This window comes from Thunnus albacares, chromosome 16 (genome assembly GCF_914725855.1).
Source record: "Thunnus albacares chromosome 16, fThuAlb1.1, whole genome shotgun sequence".
In the NCBI taxonomy this organism is placed as follows: domain Eukaryota; kingdom Metazoa; phylum Chordata; class Actinopteri; order Scombriformes; family Scombridae; genus Thunnus; species Thunnus albacares.
Window position 1 is genome coordinate 10777512 of NC_058121.1, and position 17324 is coordinate 10794835.

A 17324-nucleotide genomic window follows, 5' to 3' on the forward strand; every position below is an offset into this window, starting at 1 on the left:
TCCTGTCCTCCCTCTTCCTTACATATTCTCTGCCTTCTTCTCTCTTTCTCTTTCCCTCCCTCTGTGTCTTTGCCTTTATATTATTTTTCTCAAGCCTATACAGTATACTGTACACCCAACCTTTTCTCACATAGTTTAGTTGTCAGTGAAATTATTACTCAAGGGGTAAGGATAAGTCCTTCAATTACATTTTTTTCTCTATTAATCATTTGACAAAAGGGTTTATGGAAATGTTAATTGTTATCAGAAGAGTGACAGCAAAGAGGCAGCCATAACAAGAGAGGATGAAGCCCCATCTAGCATGTTTTCAAGCTGGAGGGTGTCCATTAGTTGGAAACAGAGGAGGAAAATATGCGCATGCAGGGAGATCCTACTTATACGTTCTATTGCAAGGTGTCCTTGAGTGGAAGTAGAACACTGCACAGGAAAAAGAGTTAAGCTCATTTTCATGTGTACAGACGTGATTAATGGGGGAGAGGAGAGGAGAGGAGAGGAGAGGAGAGGAGAGGAGACAAGAGGAGAGGAGACGAGAGGAGAGGAGAGGAGAGGAGAGGAGAGGACTGACCTCGCCAGGCTCAAGACCGGCCTCATTTCGTCACCTCCAGAACAGCGAGGGCATAAATGAGATCAAACCCCTTCTTTATGTTTCCACACTGATGCTCTCTATCTGCTGGTCCACATCCAGATTTTCCCTGGGTTTTAACAGAGGCTTAGGTGGCAACATTTTCCTGCAGGGTGGATTTTACACAGGGCTTTACTGTAGATGCTGAGGACCTTTGTAACAAGTATTTGTCTATTAAAACCACTCTGGGGATTTGTGCAAGGGAGAGAAACCTCTGAAAGTAACTCAGAAGACTAGAGACTTGAATATGTTAAAATGACCATTTTGTCAGACTGAAAAAGCAGAACACACTCACATGTGCTTGTGAAGGGAATTCTATATTGAGAATTAATGCAGCAATTTATCTTTTATGCAATGAAGTTTATTGTTTGCATGAGCAAAAGAGATGTAATAGTTTGGAATTGAAAGTAGCTAAATTTATTGCAATTGAACACATCTCATATGTCCATAAATCTGTTGCAGTTTTTTGCAACCACCCTGTGCATGTATTTTAAGACAAATCTGTCACACTATTTAGCATTTCTGTTTATCTGTCCAATATATTTTGGTAGTGCTGCAGTCTTGGCAACCCATGAAAACACTTGAGCTGTAGAAGGCATAGTCCATGTACCTTGAGTTATTTTTAATAAATCCCTAACCAGGCAATTTAATAATTCTCAAATCCAATACGTCAAATGCCATTTAATCTAAAGACACAAATTTATCACATTTACGATGGCATAAATTTGATTCATGCTGAATTATGTGTAAATGAAAAGCTCAGCCTCCATCACTACCCTTTCTGGGTAGCAAAACACCAACTTTAAATCCCTCTTACCAAGGCAATATGAGCCTGAAAAGCTATTAGAGCATGACTCCTGAGAGATGAACAAGACAAAGGCGTCATGCCTGTACCTTTCCGGAAGGTGAGAACAATACCGGGCTATTTTCACTCTGACAAGCCATATTAGTCGTGCCAGCTTTTGCCTGACGGCAACTCCTGCATGATAGCTGTCTGGGACATTTTGTTTCCAGTCACAGTAGCTGATCCCTTGATTGAAAACATTAAATGCTGAGAGTGTTATCCCTGTTTGGAGTTTCTGTCTGATGTCTGAGGCAAGTGCTGGGTCCTCTCATCCTCAGTTGCAACAGCTGATCCTGGGATCTTTGTGAAAAAATAGTGGATTTTATTACTGAGGTGGAAGCTCAAAAGGTCAGAGACGTGAGCCTGCTATAACCTTTCCCTTAGAAGAAGACTTACAAATGTATGTGATGCAGGATTCTAATGAAAAACACGAGGCACACTTTCAATGCCCTCCTTATCTTTGGAACTGTGAACCCAACAGTCTGTTGAGTGCTCTGACATGCCTGAGAGGATGCCCTGTTTATTTCTGCATCACTTCCTGTGTGGCGGCACAGGTCTGGCTTTATGTTGCATGTTGAAGTGTGATTATAATGATGGTATTCACATTTACAGGTTGTTTCCATGTCTCTTGTCAATGGTCTGTAAAATGGTGAGAATTAGATCAGACACTAATGAGTTGCTAATAGGCACCAAGAGAGCTCATCAGCAAAACCCCAGATGTACACAAATCGCCCATGTGTGTCTGCTCTTTATTCATGCTTCCATGTCTGACTTTAAAAGCCCCCCCTGTTACTTTCATTGATGGACACCAAAGATGGAGATGTCTTTGCAGAAAGAAAAGTTTATTGGAGGCTTTCCTGTAACAGAATGTAAAGCCTTGTGAGTTCCTCTCTTATTCTCCGGTCTCTTTCTCTGCAGGCAAGCCTTTGGCACCGAATAGTCCAATGGGGAAAGTCACTTTTTGCAAGCATTGCCAGGATTTCTGTTTGTGGGCCAAAATATGTAGGCAGACAGATGCATCTGTCCACAGTCTGTCTATTCCTCTCTTTCAAACTTTCTCTCTGGCTCTGGCTCAGTCTCTCTCTATCACTCTCTCGCTCTCACACACACTTACGAACACACACACAGGGGGCTGTTTCCTCATCGTTCATACTGAGAAATGCCCTGTAAGGACATCCTTATCCTGCAAACCAGACTCTGCTGGATGCTCTGTAATAACAACTCCAGCCATCCACCATCCAATCAGCCTGGCTCTCTGCTGTGTGTGTGTGTGTGTGTGTGTGTGTGTGTGTGTGTGTGTGTGTGTGTGTGTGTTTGTGCCTGTGAATATGCATGATTTCTTTCCTAAGATCTGAAACACAAAGCACAAAAAGCATTTATTTTCCTGACAAGAACAAAGATATAAATTCATACAAAATAAACAAAGAAAAATATTTATTTATTTAGACTTATTTATGTTTGATTATGTTTAGGGGTTATTTCTTTTAGAAAATCTCCTTATATATAACTTATAAATTTAAATGTGTACATTAATATGCTGAGAACCATAACTAAAATGAAAATTTATTTTAAATTATATTTATAATAAATGAATGCTTCAGGCATATTGAGCATACAGACATATTATGCTGCAGGGCAAGTTTGAGAAGTTTCTATGGACATTTTTTCTACAAAAGTGGGTCAACTTTGCTATCCACAGAAACTGTTATGAATCCAAGCCGACTACAACAATCGTCCTTTGTGAAGGCACAAGGGAAAGATTTCTCAGACCCACCTTTCAAACCTACAAACAGGGAGTGTTTGATACTCACATACAGTAGGTTGAAAAAAGGATTTTGGTGGCATCTTCCTTTAAAATGGAATCTAAAACAAGGGCCAAACATGCCATAATAATGACACAAAGGGTCAACATTTGAAAATGTGGATATACAGACTGATTGCTTTCATTTTGAGCTTTTGTGCAAAACGATTTGGGCTATCAAGGAATATATTGGGAGCCTCAGAGTAAATTTTCTTTCTGTCTATTCTGAAATAATGTTTTTATTTCAAAGGACAGATTATTTAAAATTATGGACCCAGAAAACAAAAACAGATATAAAGTTAAAGTTAAGTTAAATCTTAAGTTAAAACAGTTTTAACGTCGTATCATTACAAATCCAGGCTACAAGTGCACTGCCCTGTCAAAACACACAGAATATAGAATTTATAAATTATATGTGGCACTATACAGTTGTAGGGCTACCAATTGATACATATAGGGGGCAAATTAATGATGGACCTTTGTAAAACAGCTGTCTAAAGATGCCTATCTGTAGTTGTAATTGAATTATTTGTATACGCCCATCGCTGGTCTACGAGGAACCTGATTGGACAAGCACTCCTCAATAACCTATCCCTGAACAGTATCTGTCTTCCTACTCAAACTGTTCAAAACACAGACTGGACTGCAATTCCATGATGATCTTGGGAAGCAAACGTGATATACTACTTTTACTACTTACTGTTGCTACCATGACGACTGGTTCATTCATACTTTGATAGGAATGTTTGTCATAAAATATTGACACTGTGATGTATCACATCATAACGTGTAGTATGACGTGTTAACGGATCTGGAGCAAGCGGCCAATGAAGCCAATGCGGAAGTGCCCTAAACCTGCATTCTTTCTAATGGCCATCAGGGGGCGACTCCACTGGTTGCAAAAAGAAGTCCGTTTACAAGTCTATGAGAGAATGACCCCACTTCTCACTTGATTTATTACCTCAGTAAACACTTTCCTAATGAGTTCATGGACTCAATCGCTAGTTTCAAGTCTTCTTCAATACAGCATGATGTTCATTTTGTAAATGATGGTCCCATTTAAAGTAAAATAGATGATAAAGCAGCGTGTGCTTTAGGGCGTGGCTACCTTGTGATTGACAAATCGTCTCCACCTTGACGTTGATTACGTAACATACCCAGAGTACAGGCTTAGCTGCCGGTATGTTAGTGTGTTTTCAGTTCACGAAAGTTAATTGTAACAGTTTGGTCGCCAAAAAAAGTCTTGTTTAGCGTTGTTTGTACTGATCCTCTAAAGAGTCGGCTGTTCCGTTTTTCCGTAAGTACGTTTAGTTTTAATGTTTTAGGCCTGTTTTTCGCTTGCGAAAATTAGCATTAGCATTATCACAGTTAACCATTGGCTGTAAACGCACCTTGACAACCACGCTAGCAGCTGACGCTATGGTCGTATTTACGCCATACAAAGTGTTTATATACAGTCAATAGGTCAGCTCCACCCTCTCGTCCAAATATGGTCACTTCTGGCTCCAAAAATCAAAGATGGCGACGGTCCAATCGCTAAACTCGAGGTTTCAAAACAGCAGTCAACAAACGGTAACTACGTCAATATTTTTCTTACAGTCTATGATTTGGGACGGTGTCTAAAAAAACGTTATCTTAAATGTAGCTAGTAGCTAGTTGCCTACCATGTTTTAGCATAAATACAAACATATATAACTTCATGGCTATCAAATACAAGTACATTTGTTAGTCAGTGTCAGCTAAGCTAGCTACATTTACTAAACAAAGGAACTTTATTTATTCAAGTTTTTTTAATGTTTATGTATGTTTTGATGCTTTTATAACTGCAGAAAGTAAGTTGATTGGAGCCATTTGAACTCCCTACAACTTAATCATGTTAGTATTTAGGTGTATAAATTTCATGTTAAATTGAATAGTAGTACAAGTTATATTAGTCATTCTAAAAATGTTACTGCATGGTAATACAGTGCCCTAGTCCTTCATAATGCTACAATAGTGGGACTTTTTAACAACTGTACTGTAGCATGACAATTCGGTCATTAGCCTACAGAAATGACAAAATACTGCACCATAACAGAAGTACAGTGCCAATGATAATTTGTTCAGTCATGGTGGTACATGATCATAAAACCAGTAGAATTAACCATCAAACTTAATCATCATGGTACTGACCAAATTACCATACTATTTTTTGATAGGCTAGTATTACCATGGTAGATAGAAGTTACAGATGCCTGTCACATTATAAAGTCAGAATATAGCTCCAGAAGAAAGTGTGCCTGACTGCATTGCTGGAGGGGGGGGATTTGCGGGCATCCGTCAACACTAACTGGAAGTGACAGTGTGCAGAGAGGTCCTAATTACTGTCTCACTTGACTAATTGTCGTTTCTGAAGAATGTATTCCCACTGAGGTCCCAGGGATCTCATTAACAGCACCGCTCAAGACATATAGGCCAGTGCTGACTTCGGCATGCTGCTATTTTCAATGCTGAAGCAAAGCCACAAGTTGGAACTGTAATTATATTATACTCAAAACTGCCATGATTACAAGTGAGGCAGATATGGTATGGTACATTTACAGGGATGGACAATGTGATACTGTTGCTGAGAAAAATAACAAGTTTATATTTTTTGTGTGTATGCAAAGAGAGAAAGTGTGCATGTTTATGTAAGGGCCCTTCTTCAACTTGCCAAAATGTTAAGCCATCCTTAGCTACAGTCATCCTGACATAATGAGTTGATGAAGTGAGATCATTGTTAGCTTTCTAGAGCCAACCGTGTTAAAATAAACTTGTAGCATTCAGAATAATGCAGTTGAGATGAGCCTTTAGTACAGGGCGACTGAACTGAATGAATGTCTTCTCTTTCAGGGTCTTACCATTCAAAGTGCATCAGCTTCTCGTTTCCATGGTATCCCTCCCTGTGCCAATACTATCTTTCCACCAGTCTGCCTGTGCGAGAGAGTGCGAGAGAGAGAGAGAGAGAGAGAGACAGAGAGAGAGAGAGAGAGACAAAATGACAGAAGGCTTTTAGCAGTGGTTATCTCTCCTTTGCATAAAGTCCCCTTTGCATTACCCAGTGCATGGTGTCTGAATAAACACACCAGCCAGCTCATATGGAAGCCTCCCTGGGTTACAAGCGAGTGGGTGTGTATAAACTCATCTAATTTGTGGTCTCCTTCAAAAATGACACGGTTTGATCATGGATGAAAAAAAAGGAGTACATCTCCCAAATGGCACTGGGATATTTTCCTATTAGTCACAAAGAGATGAAGGAGCAGGAATCATTTTAACATCATAATGAGGCAATTCGCCATTCCTGTCACCTCCTCTTTTGTAACTGGTTTACACACACAGTTTTCTCATCTGGTTGGCTTACTTGGAAGTGTAAAGTTTGGTAAATGATGTCTTCTAATCAGTAATCAAGATATCAACATGCAAAAAATGATCCAGGCCTACTTTTAGAGAAGCACAACTGATTGTTTTGACCTTAAATGCTCATGTATGTGCTCATGCGCAGACATATAGTACTATTTAGATATAAGAAAATTAAGTCAGAATCATTTGTGGCACCTCTTAATTATATTCTGTAAATTACATTTTAGGTGCAATTAGTGTAGGGGCACCTGAGTGCTTATCAGACTTAGTGCAATTCCTCCGTTTTGGGCCAGAGGGCGCTGTGACTTTAAGAGGAAACCAGCTTATCCTGTCAATTGATGTCTCCTCCCTGAGCTCAATGAGCATTCCTTTCATGCTGTGTGAAGCTCTGCTGACTTATACGGAACCTCTGAATTTCTCCATAATTATGCTAATGGTCCAGATGGTAGCATGATGAGTGCCATTCTCTTTGATATTCTCACACTGCAGAGTGCTGGTGTGCAGACCCACGCAAACTGACACACGTTCAAAGTCAACGTTCACACCACCTACTTGATCCCATGTAATTACTTCGTGTTTCCTTAGCTGATACAAGCGCCCTCTTCTCCATTAAATGCATTTGCTTTTTATTAGAGGATTTGACAGATCCGGTAATAGAGTAGCACTTCAGCAAAAAGCGAGGGTAGGTGTCAGTATGCTTTGCTTATCTACACTTTTACTTATCATTTTACTTGTATGCAGTCTAATAAACAGATACAGCACATAGGCAATAAACAGCAATGTCACACTTCAAGAATATCTTAATGATATCAGAGGAGATTAAAAAAATACCAAGGTCACCCAAGAGATCTATTATAAATGCACTAAAATCCCACACAGGAATATTGTAGTGACTTGATTTTGGAGTAGGTCTACTCAACACACACTCATACACACACAGGCAAGCCATTCACACTTGAGTCACACAATGACGGTGTTCATCTAGGCTTTGGACGCTGGTGGCGCCGGTCAAAGAGCTCCTTTCACATCTCTGTTGGGGTAAAATGGCCCTCCTCCCTTTTGGGGCGGGGGCCCACCGCTATACCTATAGCTCCAGCTGATCCACCGGCCCATGAAGAGCTCACTGGGGGCGGACGCTGATAAGGCGCATGTAGTGTTAAATCAATAGCATGTAGGCCCATGCAAGAGCTGCAGATATCCATCTTCTCGGTGCAACGCTTCCTATAGGATACTGCCTCGTTTGAACTCGCTAATCAGATCAGAAATGCGATAGGTGTACTTACAATCTTGGGAGATATTGCATGTCTTTCCCCGTGAAATTTAACCTACCATTGGAGCCTTTATGTGTGTATGCCACACACACACACCTTCACATCGGTGGATGGCTCACACTCGAGAATAGTCTGTTGCTGGAAGGCTTTCAAGTCTAAAGTGGAGTTATTTGCATAGGTTAAATATTCGTGCCTTTCAGCAGCTTCTGTCGATATTACGGATTTGCTGTTCTGCCAATTTTAATTCCTTTCATCCCACTCCTCCCACATTTCTGGAATGATGGGGGGAATTGTTGAAAGGTTGTTGCTTGAAATCCCGTAAAAGAAGTTTAGAAAAGGAAGTTGTGAATGACAACAAACAAATGAACAAACACAAAATGGTTCTACATATCCTACTCAGGTGTACGGAGGAAAAATCGGGTCGGTTATATCCTGCAAGCACGAAATTATATCGCTTGTGTGCAGAGGTTTGCCAGTTATTGTGTGCAGAGTTATGTCTTTATGTGCCAAGTACAGAAAAATGTCTGTAGAATTAGCCAATAATCCTAAACATCCCCCAGTGCGAACCCTGTGGAAGATTAAACTCGACTCTCGTTGCTTTTAGCGGTTAATATGCAGGTTTGCTGTGTCTCTGTCCATGGTGCTGAATCAAGATCCTGCGCTAAGTGAAACGCGTGAATAAATGAAACGTAAAATAGAGGCTACAGATGCGTTTTAACTTATGTCGCTTCAGTATAAGATAATCACGTTTGATTAGAAATAGAAAAAACTTTATTTTGATCATATGGAATAACTAATTCCTCGGCGTGATTGTATCCATATTGTATGGACAAGTGCTTTGCTTTATGAATGGAAGCGAATCTGATGGCAATGTGGACGGATTTTAATTAAAGGTTCACCTTGTAGTTACTGTTGTGTGTGAGCACTGAAAAGATTGCATAGACTATTTACCGACACATCTTCAAACGCATGCGATCCTGGCGCCAAGTTGTGGGAGAAACACAAAATATACAGCCTAAGAAAGGTCTAATGAAATAAATGTTCACTCCTTCCCCACATTATTTCTCTCTCACACACACACACTCCCCTGCCATCCACACATGCCTCTTTACCTCCCCTTTTTTCCATTTCTCCCTTTTTCTATCTTTTTCTCTATCTCCGCTCTCTCCCTCTCCCTCACTCTCTCTCTGTCTCTCTGTGGTGCGCGTTCACAACACTAACCTTGGCTCGACGTCAGAGCCTGTGCAGCAGTGCAGTATAATGGGAGCGCAAGCAACCCAGAGCGCCTCATAGGGGGCTGCATATCGCTGCTGTATCCTCTGCTTGGCGCTCTCTAACCCCTCTCCAACCATCTCCAGTACTTCACCTATAGCCCATGCTTGGGCTCCCCCCTCCCCACTGGATCCGTACCCTTCGACATGGATGTCCCACCGTCCCTCGACCCGGAGGATTGTTGTTTCTTGGCGCAGTGAAGGAGGAGAAGGAGAAGGGGAAGGGGAAGGAATCATGCCGGGACTGCTAATGGATTTAGGGAAAGCGCAAGTGACCATGCCGTGATCTTGCGCATCCAGGGCCGCCGTCACCCTGCCTTGCCCAACGACCGTACAAGAATTACGGGGGAATCGAACCCGCGCACCGGGGGGATTAAACCACTGTGCATTTTTTAAAAACAACATGAAGATTACCTCCCATCATCTGATGATAACCAGTCTCGTTTTCAGGTCCAACCTCAGGCTGATCCCGCTTCTGCTGCTGTTTCTTGGTTACTCTCGCGGGATGCCACACGTTTTAAGATTTGGTAAGATTCTCCTTGTTTATGATACGATATAATCTGTAACGATGTTCACTCACACAAACTGCCTGTACTGCCCACAGTGAAATGGCATTCACAGGATGCCAAAACAGATGTATTTAGACGTGTTTTGTCCCACTCCTGCCTTGTTTTGTAATTAAGATTGTAGACTGCACTCTAAAGAGTGATTTTTGATCAATAGTTTACAGCAGTATTTTATTAATTTCAGAATATTTAGTAGCACTATTTCGGGAGGGATTTTATCGTGAGTATCGCACCATCAAGGGGGGATGGTGTTTTCCACGAACCTTTAAACCAGTATTACAGTAACTTTGAAAGAAAATCAACTGTAGTTAGCCCGCAAAGGAGCACTCCTATATGCAACACGTCACGGCTATGAACAGCTGATGAAACTCAAGAAAAGCATCACCAGACTCATTCTCACTCCTCCTCGCTAATATCCGCACGGAGACTTGTTTCTCCACGGCCTTTTAAACTGCTGACACCCCAACATGTCCTCTGCAGTAAATGTTTACATGTACTAAACATTGGCCCCGGAGTGCGGATCAATCATTCTGATCTGTCACGAGGGTCAATCAATGCGCCCGGCAGCACTTTTTATCCTTAATCCCACTGAACTTCAATCCAGCGGGAATTTCCGTGGTTTTGCGGATTTACACCTACCGTCATTGACATTTATAAAACTGATAGTTCCGGTTTTCAGTGCTGATCGGCTGAGTCACGTTGGAAGCCGTTGTCTAAATACCACAGAAGCACACAAATGTAACTGCACGATTGTTAAATAGACCAGCCGAAAATCATCTCATACTGGCAACTGTGTCGCCCAGACGCCTGGAAGTTGATTAGCCACATCCCCATGCAAGAATTATGTACTTCATGTTGATTATAAAAGTAATTCCTCAACAGTTGCTACTACAGTGCATTGTTGCTGATTCATAACTTTAAAATGGTGCTATTAACGGTTCTACTTATGTTCTAAAATTATTAAATCACGGCCTCTTGTGTTTTTTGGTGCTGAATTAGATCCGTCTCAGGGTGGCTGCGTTTTGCCGCTTTCTGTTGCATGTACAGGGAACATCTTAAAGTGACAGGGGGGCTGCAGATGTCATCAAGTGTTGACAACAAATCCTTACAATCCCCAATTCTCCCGAGGGTCCTGTTTAAAAGTCAGGCCGCGTCCGCAAGAGCCGGCGCTATGGCAACGGGATGTGCTTGTCTTCCTGCTGCATCCTCAGCCCGATGAGCGATTTCCCGTCTCACACGTTGTCTGTCAGACGCCGGGCGTCTGTTCAGTAATCCCTGCGGGACGGCAAAGTCCCTGTGTAACAGCATTTGACACCAAAGTTTCCAAGCCAGCAAATAACGACTCAATTCCCGGGAGACTAAGTGGAGTAATAATTGATAACATATTTGTGAAGTATTCTTTAGAGTATCCTCATATAGGGAACTCTGGCCATGGATGCCACATTGTTGTATGTATATTTTTCTGTGAATATAATGACAATAGATTTTGTCTCACTTTTGTTGCCTGTGCATCGCCATACCAATATGTCGTCTATGCTAACACGCTGGATCTGCAAGGCATCTGGCATCAGTGGCACGACAGACATGCATACTGTGCGATCTAAGAGGTGATTCATTCAGAGATCTTTTGCTTTGAGCTAAACTTCACTCTTGATTTTGTCCGTCTTGTGGTGGCAGTGATGCGGCCGGGTCTCTGTCCGTGGTCCTGAACAAGCCGCTGAACCTCCTCTCCAGCACCGCGGATAGCGACTCGGCTTTTTGACAGTGCAGCCTGCGCCTGTTGCTGAACAAAAAGCATCGTACATACGTTTTGTAATAGACTGAGATACTGTGTTTGATAGCTTTAGTCTCTTGGTTTTGCAGTATTATCTCTGTCAGCCAAGTAGCATCCCCCTCAAGTCTTTCTGTTGTAAGATGGCTCCATTTCGTGTAGTGTAATTCATTCTCTTTGGTGAAAGATGATATATGCTTATCTGTCTGTGTTTGCATGTAAAGGAGCCGAGTTTCCAAAAGAAAAAGCTAGATGGTGATGGTTATGCGATTTTATCAGAAAAAAGAAAATATATGTCAATATGCATAAGTGCATGTGCTGTGAGATGTGCTGTGAGAGAGACAGAAGAAATACAAAATTGCCTTGAGAGACATTGGAACCCACTGGTCCTTTCCCAGTGCATTTCCTGTCCTGCAGGATGTGCTTGCTCAGCAGATAATCCCAGCTGCTCCTGCAGGAGGCTGGCTAAATGAGGAGGTCAGCTCCCCTGGGTCTGTCTGTTCCCTTCCTGCCCCAAGTTCCCTTTCTGCCCAGACAGGCAGCTCACATTGTACAACTACTGTTCTCCTGTCAGGCTGAGACCTTTACACACACACACACACACACACACACACACTGTAACACCAAGTATAGTCAGCCCTTTGTATTCATATCTACAGTCTCACCATGTGGAGCGACAAGTGTCAGAGAAAAATGAAATAAGAAGTGTTCTGGTTACCAGCTGCAGGAAAATATGATGAGCTAATTTCTACACAGGATTGAATTATTGTGTTCAGTGTTCCTCGTTTATAATTCTTACAGGTAATTCATTTACTTAGATACTGAAATGGACCCAAAGCAGCCCCTACAAGGTATAATAAAATATCCCCGAGAGATGGTTATCTTTTTAGTTCACACTTGTCTTTTGAGAGCACTCAATGAGTGCTCTCAGTTTCTGTTGCTACTTTTATTTAAAATTCCTTCCTACAGTGTAGGTTAAGAAAGGAGCATCAAAATGCTCACTTTAAACATGAAATTCAATAAAATCCAACTGTAAAAACAGAACATGCTATTGGATTTGCAAGCTAAACTAGGGTTTGTCCAATCAAATAATTTTCCTACCACTTTAAAATGTTCATATTCTGATATTGATGTCTGTCAGAAGACACTTTACAAACATCTGCTGACCTTTTTTACTGAAATAATTCAATGCAGTTGTATTTTTAGATGCTGCTATTGCAAAAGTTCAGTTTGCTCAGCTGTCATTTTTGTCTTCTTAGAATTCAGTGAGGTGGAAATCCAGGGCAACACTAAGACTGTAGCATCATGTGACAGCTAACTGGTGGGCTAAAATTAAAGGAGCTCATTTGACTTCGTTCCATGGAAAGAGCTCTATATGTACACAATAGTATTTAGCTGTCCCCATAACAAATGTTCATTCACACAAGTAGTGAGTCATCACATCTGCCATTCCATCAGTTGATTGAGTTTTACATACAGACATGCTTCTTATTCATTAAATGCCTTACGAAGAAATTAAACAGAAGAGAAATCAACACAGATTGAGATGGTTTTTTAATTCTGAAGACCGTAGTTGGTCTGCAGCTGTGAGGATGAGTGATAACATTATCACGGCCATCTTCAAACAGCGTTTGCAGAAGCAGTATGTCCCTGGGCTGTCAAATGCTGCTGAAAGCATTGTTGACTCAGAGATGCTCATTTTGTTAGTTTATTTCCTGCTTATGTTTATATTTTCCCTGTACAGCTGTGTCTGGGAATATTTATTGCTAAAATGCAACATTGTTTTTCATTTTGGAAAGGAAATCAAGTCATTTTTTTCTGTCCTTTGGCAACAGACACAATCCCCTCTCGTGAAAGCTCAGTTTATCTAACGACTTCCATTATGCTGCGCCAGGATCAAGGTCCTTTTCTTGCGTTTCTAATACTTAACACTCTTTTCATCCCCTCAGCTGTGTTATGGTGGTGAAATTACAAGGTTGTCGAGAACAAGCAAGGGTAGGAGGAACAAATTCAAGGGGAGTTTGTAGTTAATTGACTTTATTTGCTTTTGCTTTCCGCCAGCCTGAATTATCATCATGCTGGAGTTTAGTTTGGGATTGCAGGAATTACGGATAACACCATGCGCCCTGGCCCACTGCCAGCGCATTCGCAGCAAACATTTAAATAGGCACAAAGCTGCTTAAAATATTCATGTGTCACTTGGCCCTGCCATAGCTTATAGAAATATGAAACTATCTCCTCTCTGCTGGCAAATGATTTCCATGGTTTAAAAATACCCACCGTGGGTTTCAAGAACAAAGAGGAGATCTGTCTTACATTAGCATGCAGCACCACACATGGGCTTGAAGCGGGGAACTATCTAGATGGATTTCTAAAACATGTTTACAGTCCTGAGTCTTTGAAGGTCTTGCTGTCATGCCTCAGTTACAAAAGGCTCAGTGGTGATTAATTCAAGCTACAGATTTCTTGCCATTTTAAAATGGAAAATATCTGTTAGGTAAATTAGATCCCTTGTTTCATCATTTAGTCGATTTACTAGCTACATTCAAAAAGATTACTTGCATTGAAGGTGAAGTAACCGGTTTTAGCATAAGTGCCTCTTTTGACATATTGTCTGTTTTTGCAAATCCAACCGAATACATCGAGTCCAGCATACTTCTACTGCCTCGTGGAAGGCTTGACATCTGTATTGGCTTTCATTATTCACAGCCTATCAATCTTTGTCATTGTCACTCAGGGATTTCCCTGGGTATCCGCAGGGTTAGGGGTTATATGTGCAATTGTTCTGTGAAACTGTCCCTTGAGTAGAGCCCTGCAGCATGTCTTGCTGCCTGGTTGTCTGGCTCAGGGCTGACTGAAGGTCAGAGCTGAAAACGTTCACAAGGAATGATTTTTTTGCTTTGTTTTTGCATCTTTTAAGACATGCGGAGCTGTCCTGCTCACAGTCTTACCAAGCGAGATGGAGGAAAATTTGAAGCCACTGAGAGGTGTACGAAAGAGTGTTTGTTAAAGAGAGAGAGAGAAGGAGAGAGAGAGAGAGTCTGTATAAAGTGTGAGAAGAAAAACATTGAGTGTTGAGGCCAGCAGATACAGAGTAAAGATAGATTAGTTTGCCTCAGAGCAGTCCACTCTCAGCCCACTCTCAGTTGTGGTCTTTTATTACTGTTTTGTGATGGCTTCTGTGAAGAGAGACAGAAAGGAAAGTGGAGTATGCTGTGGAAATATAGTGGGAGGCCAGGAGTCGTGCACTGCAGCGCTGAATAAATGTCAGCTGTATCGTATTAGCAAGCTGAAAATTTGCCCGGGACTACAGATATGCAAGAAATAGCTTTTAGAGGAAATAAAAAATGTAAAAACAAATATACTTGTGGATCCCAATTTGAACCAATTTTTAAGTCTAAACCCAAGTTTGTATTTTTATTAGCATCTCATGTAATAATGCAACTACACTGACTCATTACATATTTGGCTGTCTCCACTTACACTAGACTGTAAGATGGTAGGAATCAATAAAAATCGATATGTTTGTATTGCTAAGAGGAATAACAGAAAAAAGAAAGAAATTGGCAGCATAGCAAGTAACCAGTGCCAAGTCCCGGATGGCCCCTTCCTGTGTGTATCAATCGCAGGTTACCATCTGTGAGAATGCAAACACAAAAAACAAACAAACAAACAAATGAAAAAAAAAAGTATTATAAGGAGGATGTGTGTGAGATTGGATGAATAATGCATGCCGCTGTGAATTAATAACGACTTTAAACAGACACAAGCTGCAGGGACTTCAGTGGGCCTATATGGTTTTGATCTAGACATCAGTTCTTTCCTCGCAATTCTACTATAGATCTGTCTCGTTCAATTACACCTAATGTGATGTGATAGCTGTATATATCCTGAACTGTCTGTGCTTTAAGTGATGTAAAAAAAATAAATAAATAAATCTTGCACTTGCTGCAATATCGCACCATTCTTTACATCATATGTAGGAGAGAACATGCAAGACCTTTTAACTTCATAGGAGCTCAACTGTGGTAATAACCTGTCGGAGGTGATTGCTTAAGAGAGGGAAACAAACAAGAGTTTATTGTGGAAGTTGATGATAGTGCTAATTGGGAGCCAGACTAAATGTTTGCAGTGTATTTGCTCTGTGATTAATACATGTAGGAGGGACATTGATTGCCTTTTGTTGGATGTGTTTGTTTCAATAGGGCTTGGTGGTGAATATGCATGTATTATTCCATCCATGTAGTCAAACATAATTTAAACTTGCCCAGTCAGCAGAAGCAATGGCATGTGAATTTCAAGCACACAGAACCAAGTAAACATATTTGAAGGCACATATAACATAAATGAAAGCAATGATGTCCATACTACATGGGATTCAGAAGTCAATCGATTACAGAAAGCCCTCCGGCTATGCTGGCTATGATGTGAGGCACCGGTCAGGTTAGGATGTGGTGATTCACCTTCATCTCCAGCCAGCTGAATAAAGGAGTAAGAGGAGGAGGGGAGTGGCTGACTGAAAGAGAGAAAGCAAAATTCGGGCTCCCATTGACAGTACAGCCGGTTGGATGCGTGAACATTTCTCTGTGTGAACCAAGGACACAGGGGGAAAATGGTCTCTGTGGGAGAACGTATTAAGGCAAGCTTACTTAAAGTCATGTTCTTTGAATCAGCATGACACTCTATTGTCCACGATCCACCGGGGCTATGCAAAACGTCTCCTCCTGCAATGTTGAATTTCATTTTTCTGTCTGTCCTCTTTTTTTTTTTTTTTTTTTCCTTTTCGCTCAGAGGATTTTTTTTTAAGTGTTTCTGTGGCTTTCTTCAAACCAGCCGTTCAATCTTTTCATTTTGAAGGTATTTGTGAAAGGAAAGGAAGAGAAATATGCACAGAAAAGAAGCTGTGCATTTGTGTCGGTCGCTGCCCAGAGATAAACACGAAAGTCATCTAGTCAGTGTCTTTAGTTGAAGACATTAAAATTATCTAGTCTTAACGAAGGTTTAATGAAAATTAAATAAAAAAACCTACATCTTCTGGCTGCAGTATCCCTCCTCAGGGTTCGGTCGTTAGTCAGTCACAGTCAAAACAACACACTTTCCCTATTTGTTTAATATGACCCACCAATCCCACCCTTATACCCACACACAAAGCATCATGGCGGGCTGGAACAGACTTGGATTGATTTCCCATCTTGCACAATCTGTTTGAGGATTTTGAGGCGACATAATGAAGCCAATCGTCTCTGTTTCCTCCGCACAGCTACCGATGAGATATACCCACATTGCTTTTTAAACATGACAAAAGACACTGAATTTCCTACACAGCGGGGTGTGAATAAATGTAAGAAATGCTGGAATAAACAGTAGACTGCAGATCAGGAGAAGTATTAAAACAGGGCTCTTGATTTTCCACCAATTTCACCTCAATTGTCTTTTTACATTTATCCTCAATAGATCTTTTCTTATTTATTGAGAAAAAATGAGCACGCATATTAGAGGGACTTTATTATGCAGTATTTTTTTTTTGTATCAGCAAGCCTCTGGCTCTTTCCCTCTCTAAAGTCAATGTGCAGGTCTCTTTCATTCCTTTCTCTCTCTACCACTGAAAATCTTTGCAATTGCCTGTGTGTGTGTTTGTGGAACAAGCAAGAAAAATAGACACAGCTTTGCAGTAAAGTGTAGCATATTGACTTGTACCTGTGGCTCTGATTATCAGGTAGCTTGTGTACGGCAGTGGCTGATGAACCCAAAGCAAGAGCTGACATTTTCCTGCCCTGTGGCTGAGGGAGCGGGGGGAGGA

At 41.2% G+C, this 17324-nt stretch overlaps 1 protein-coding gene and 1 long non-coding RNA gene across 4 annotated transcripts in view; one reads left to right on the plus strand and one right to left on the minus strand.

The window, feature by feature from the left end:
* Positions 1-2287: 2287 nt before the first annotated feature.
* On the minus strand, positions 2288-9216 carry LOC122999720. Its single transcript, XR_006407806.1, has 3 exons — positions 9138-9216; positions 6147-6219; positions 2288-2817 (listed from the first exon to the last, which is right to left on the minus strand). It is a non-coding gene; the product is annotated as an uncharacterized LOC122999720 (long non-coding RNA).
* The window catches only part of LOC122999719 (glutamate receptor ionotropic, kainate 2-like), a 74491-nt gene continuing 61965 nt past the window's right edge, over positions 4799-17324 (plus strand). The window contains exons 1-2 of one of the 3 annotated variants that reach the window (XM_044376891.1): positions 4799-4839; positions 9638-9714. In XM_044376891.1, coding sequence (XP_044232826.1) covers positions 9693-9714 — 22 coding nt within the window. In that variant the 5' untranslated portion in view covers positions 4799-4839; positions 9638-9692. Of the gene's footprint in view, positions 4840-9462; positions 9715-17324 lie in introns of those variants that run through there. The other 2 variants (XM_044376889.1, XM_044376890.1) reach the window with 2 other exon arrangements.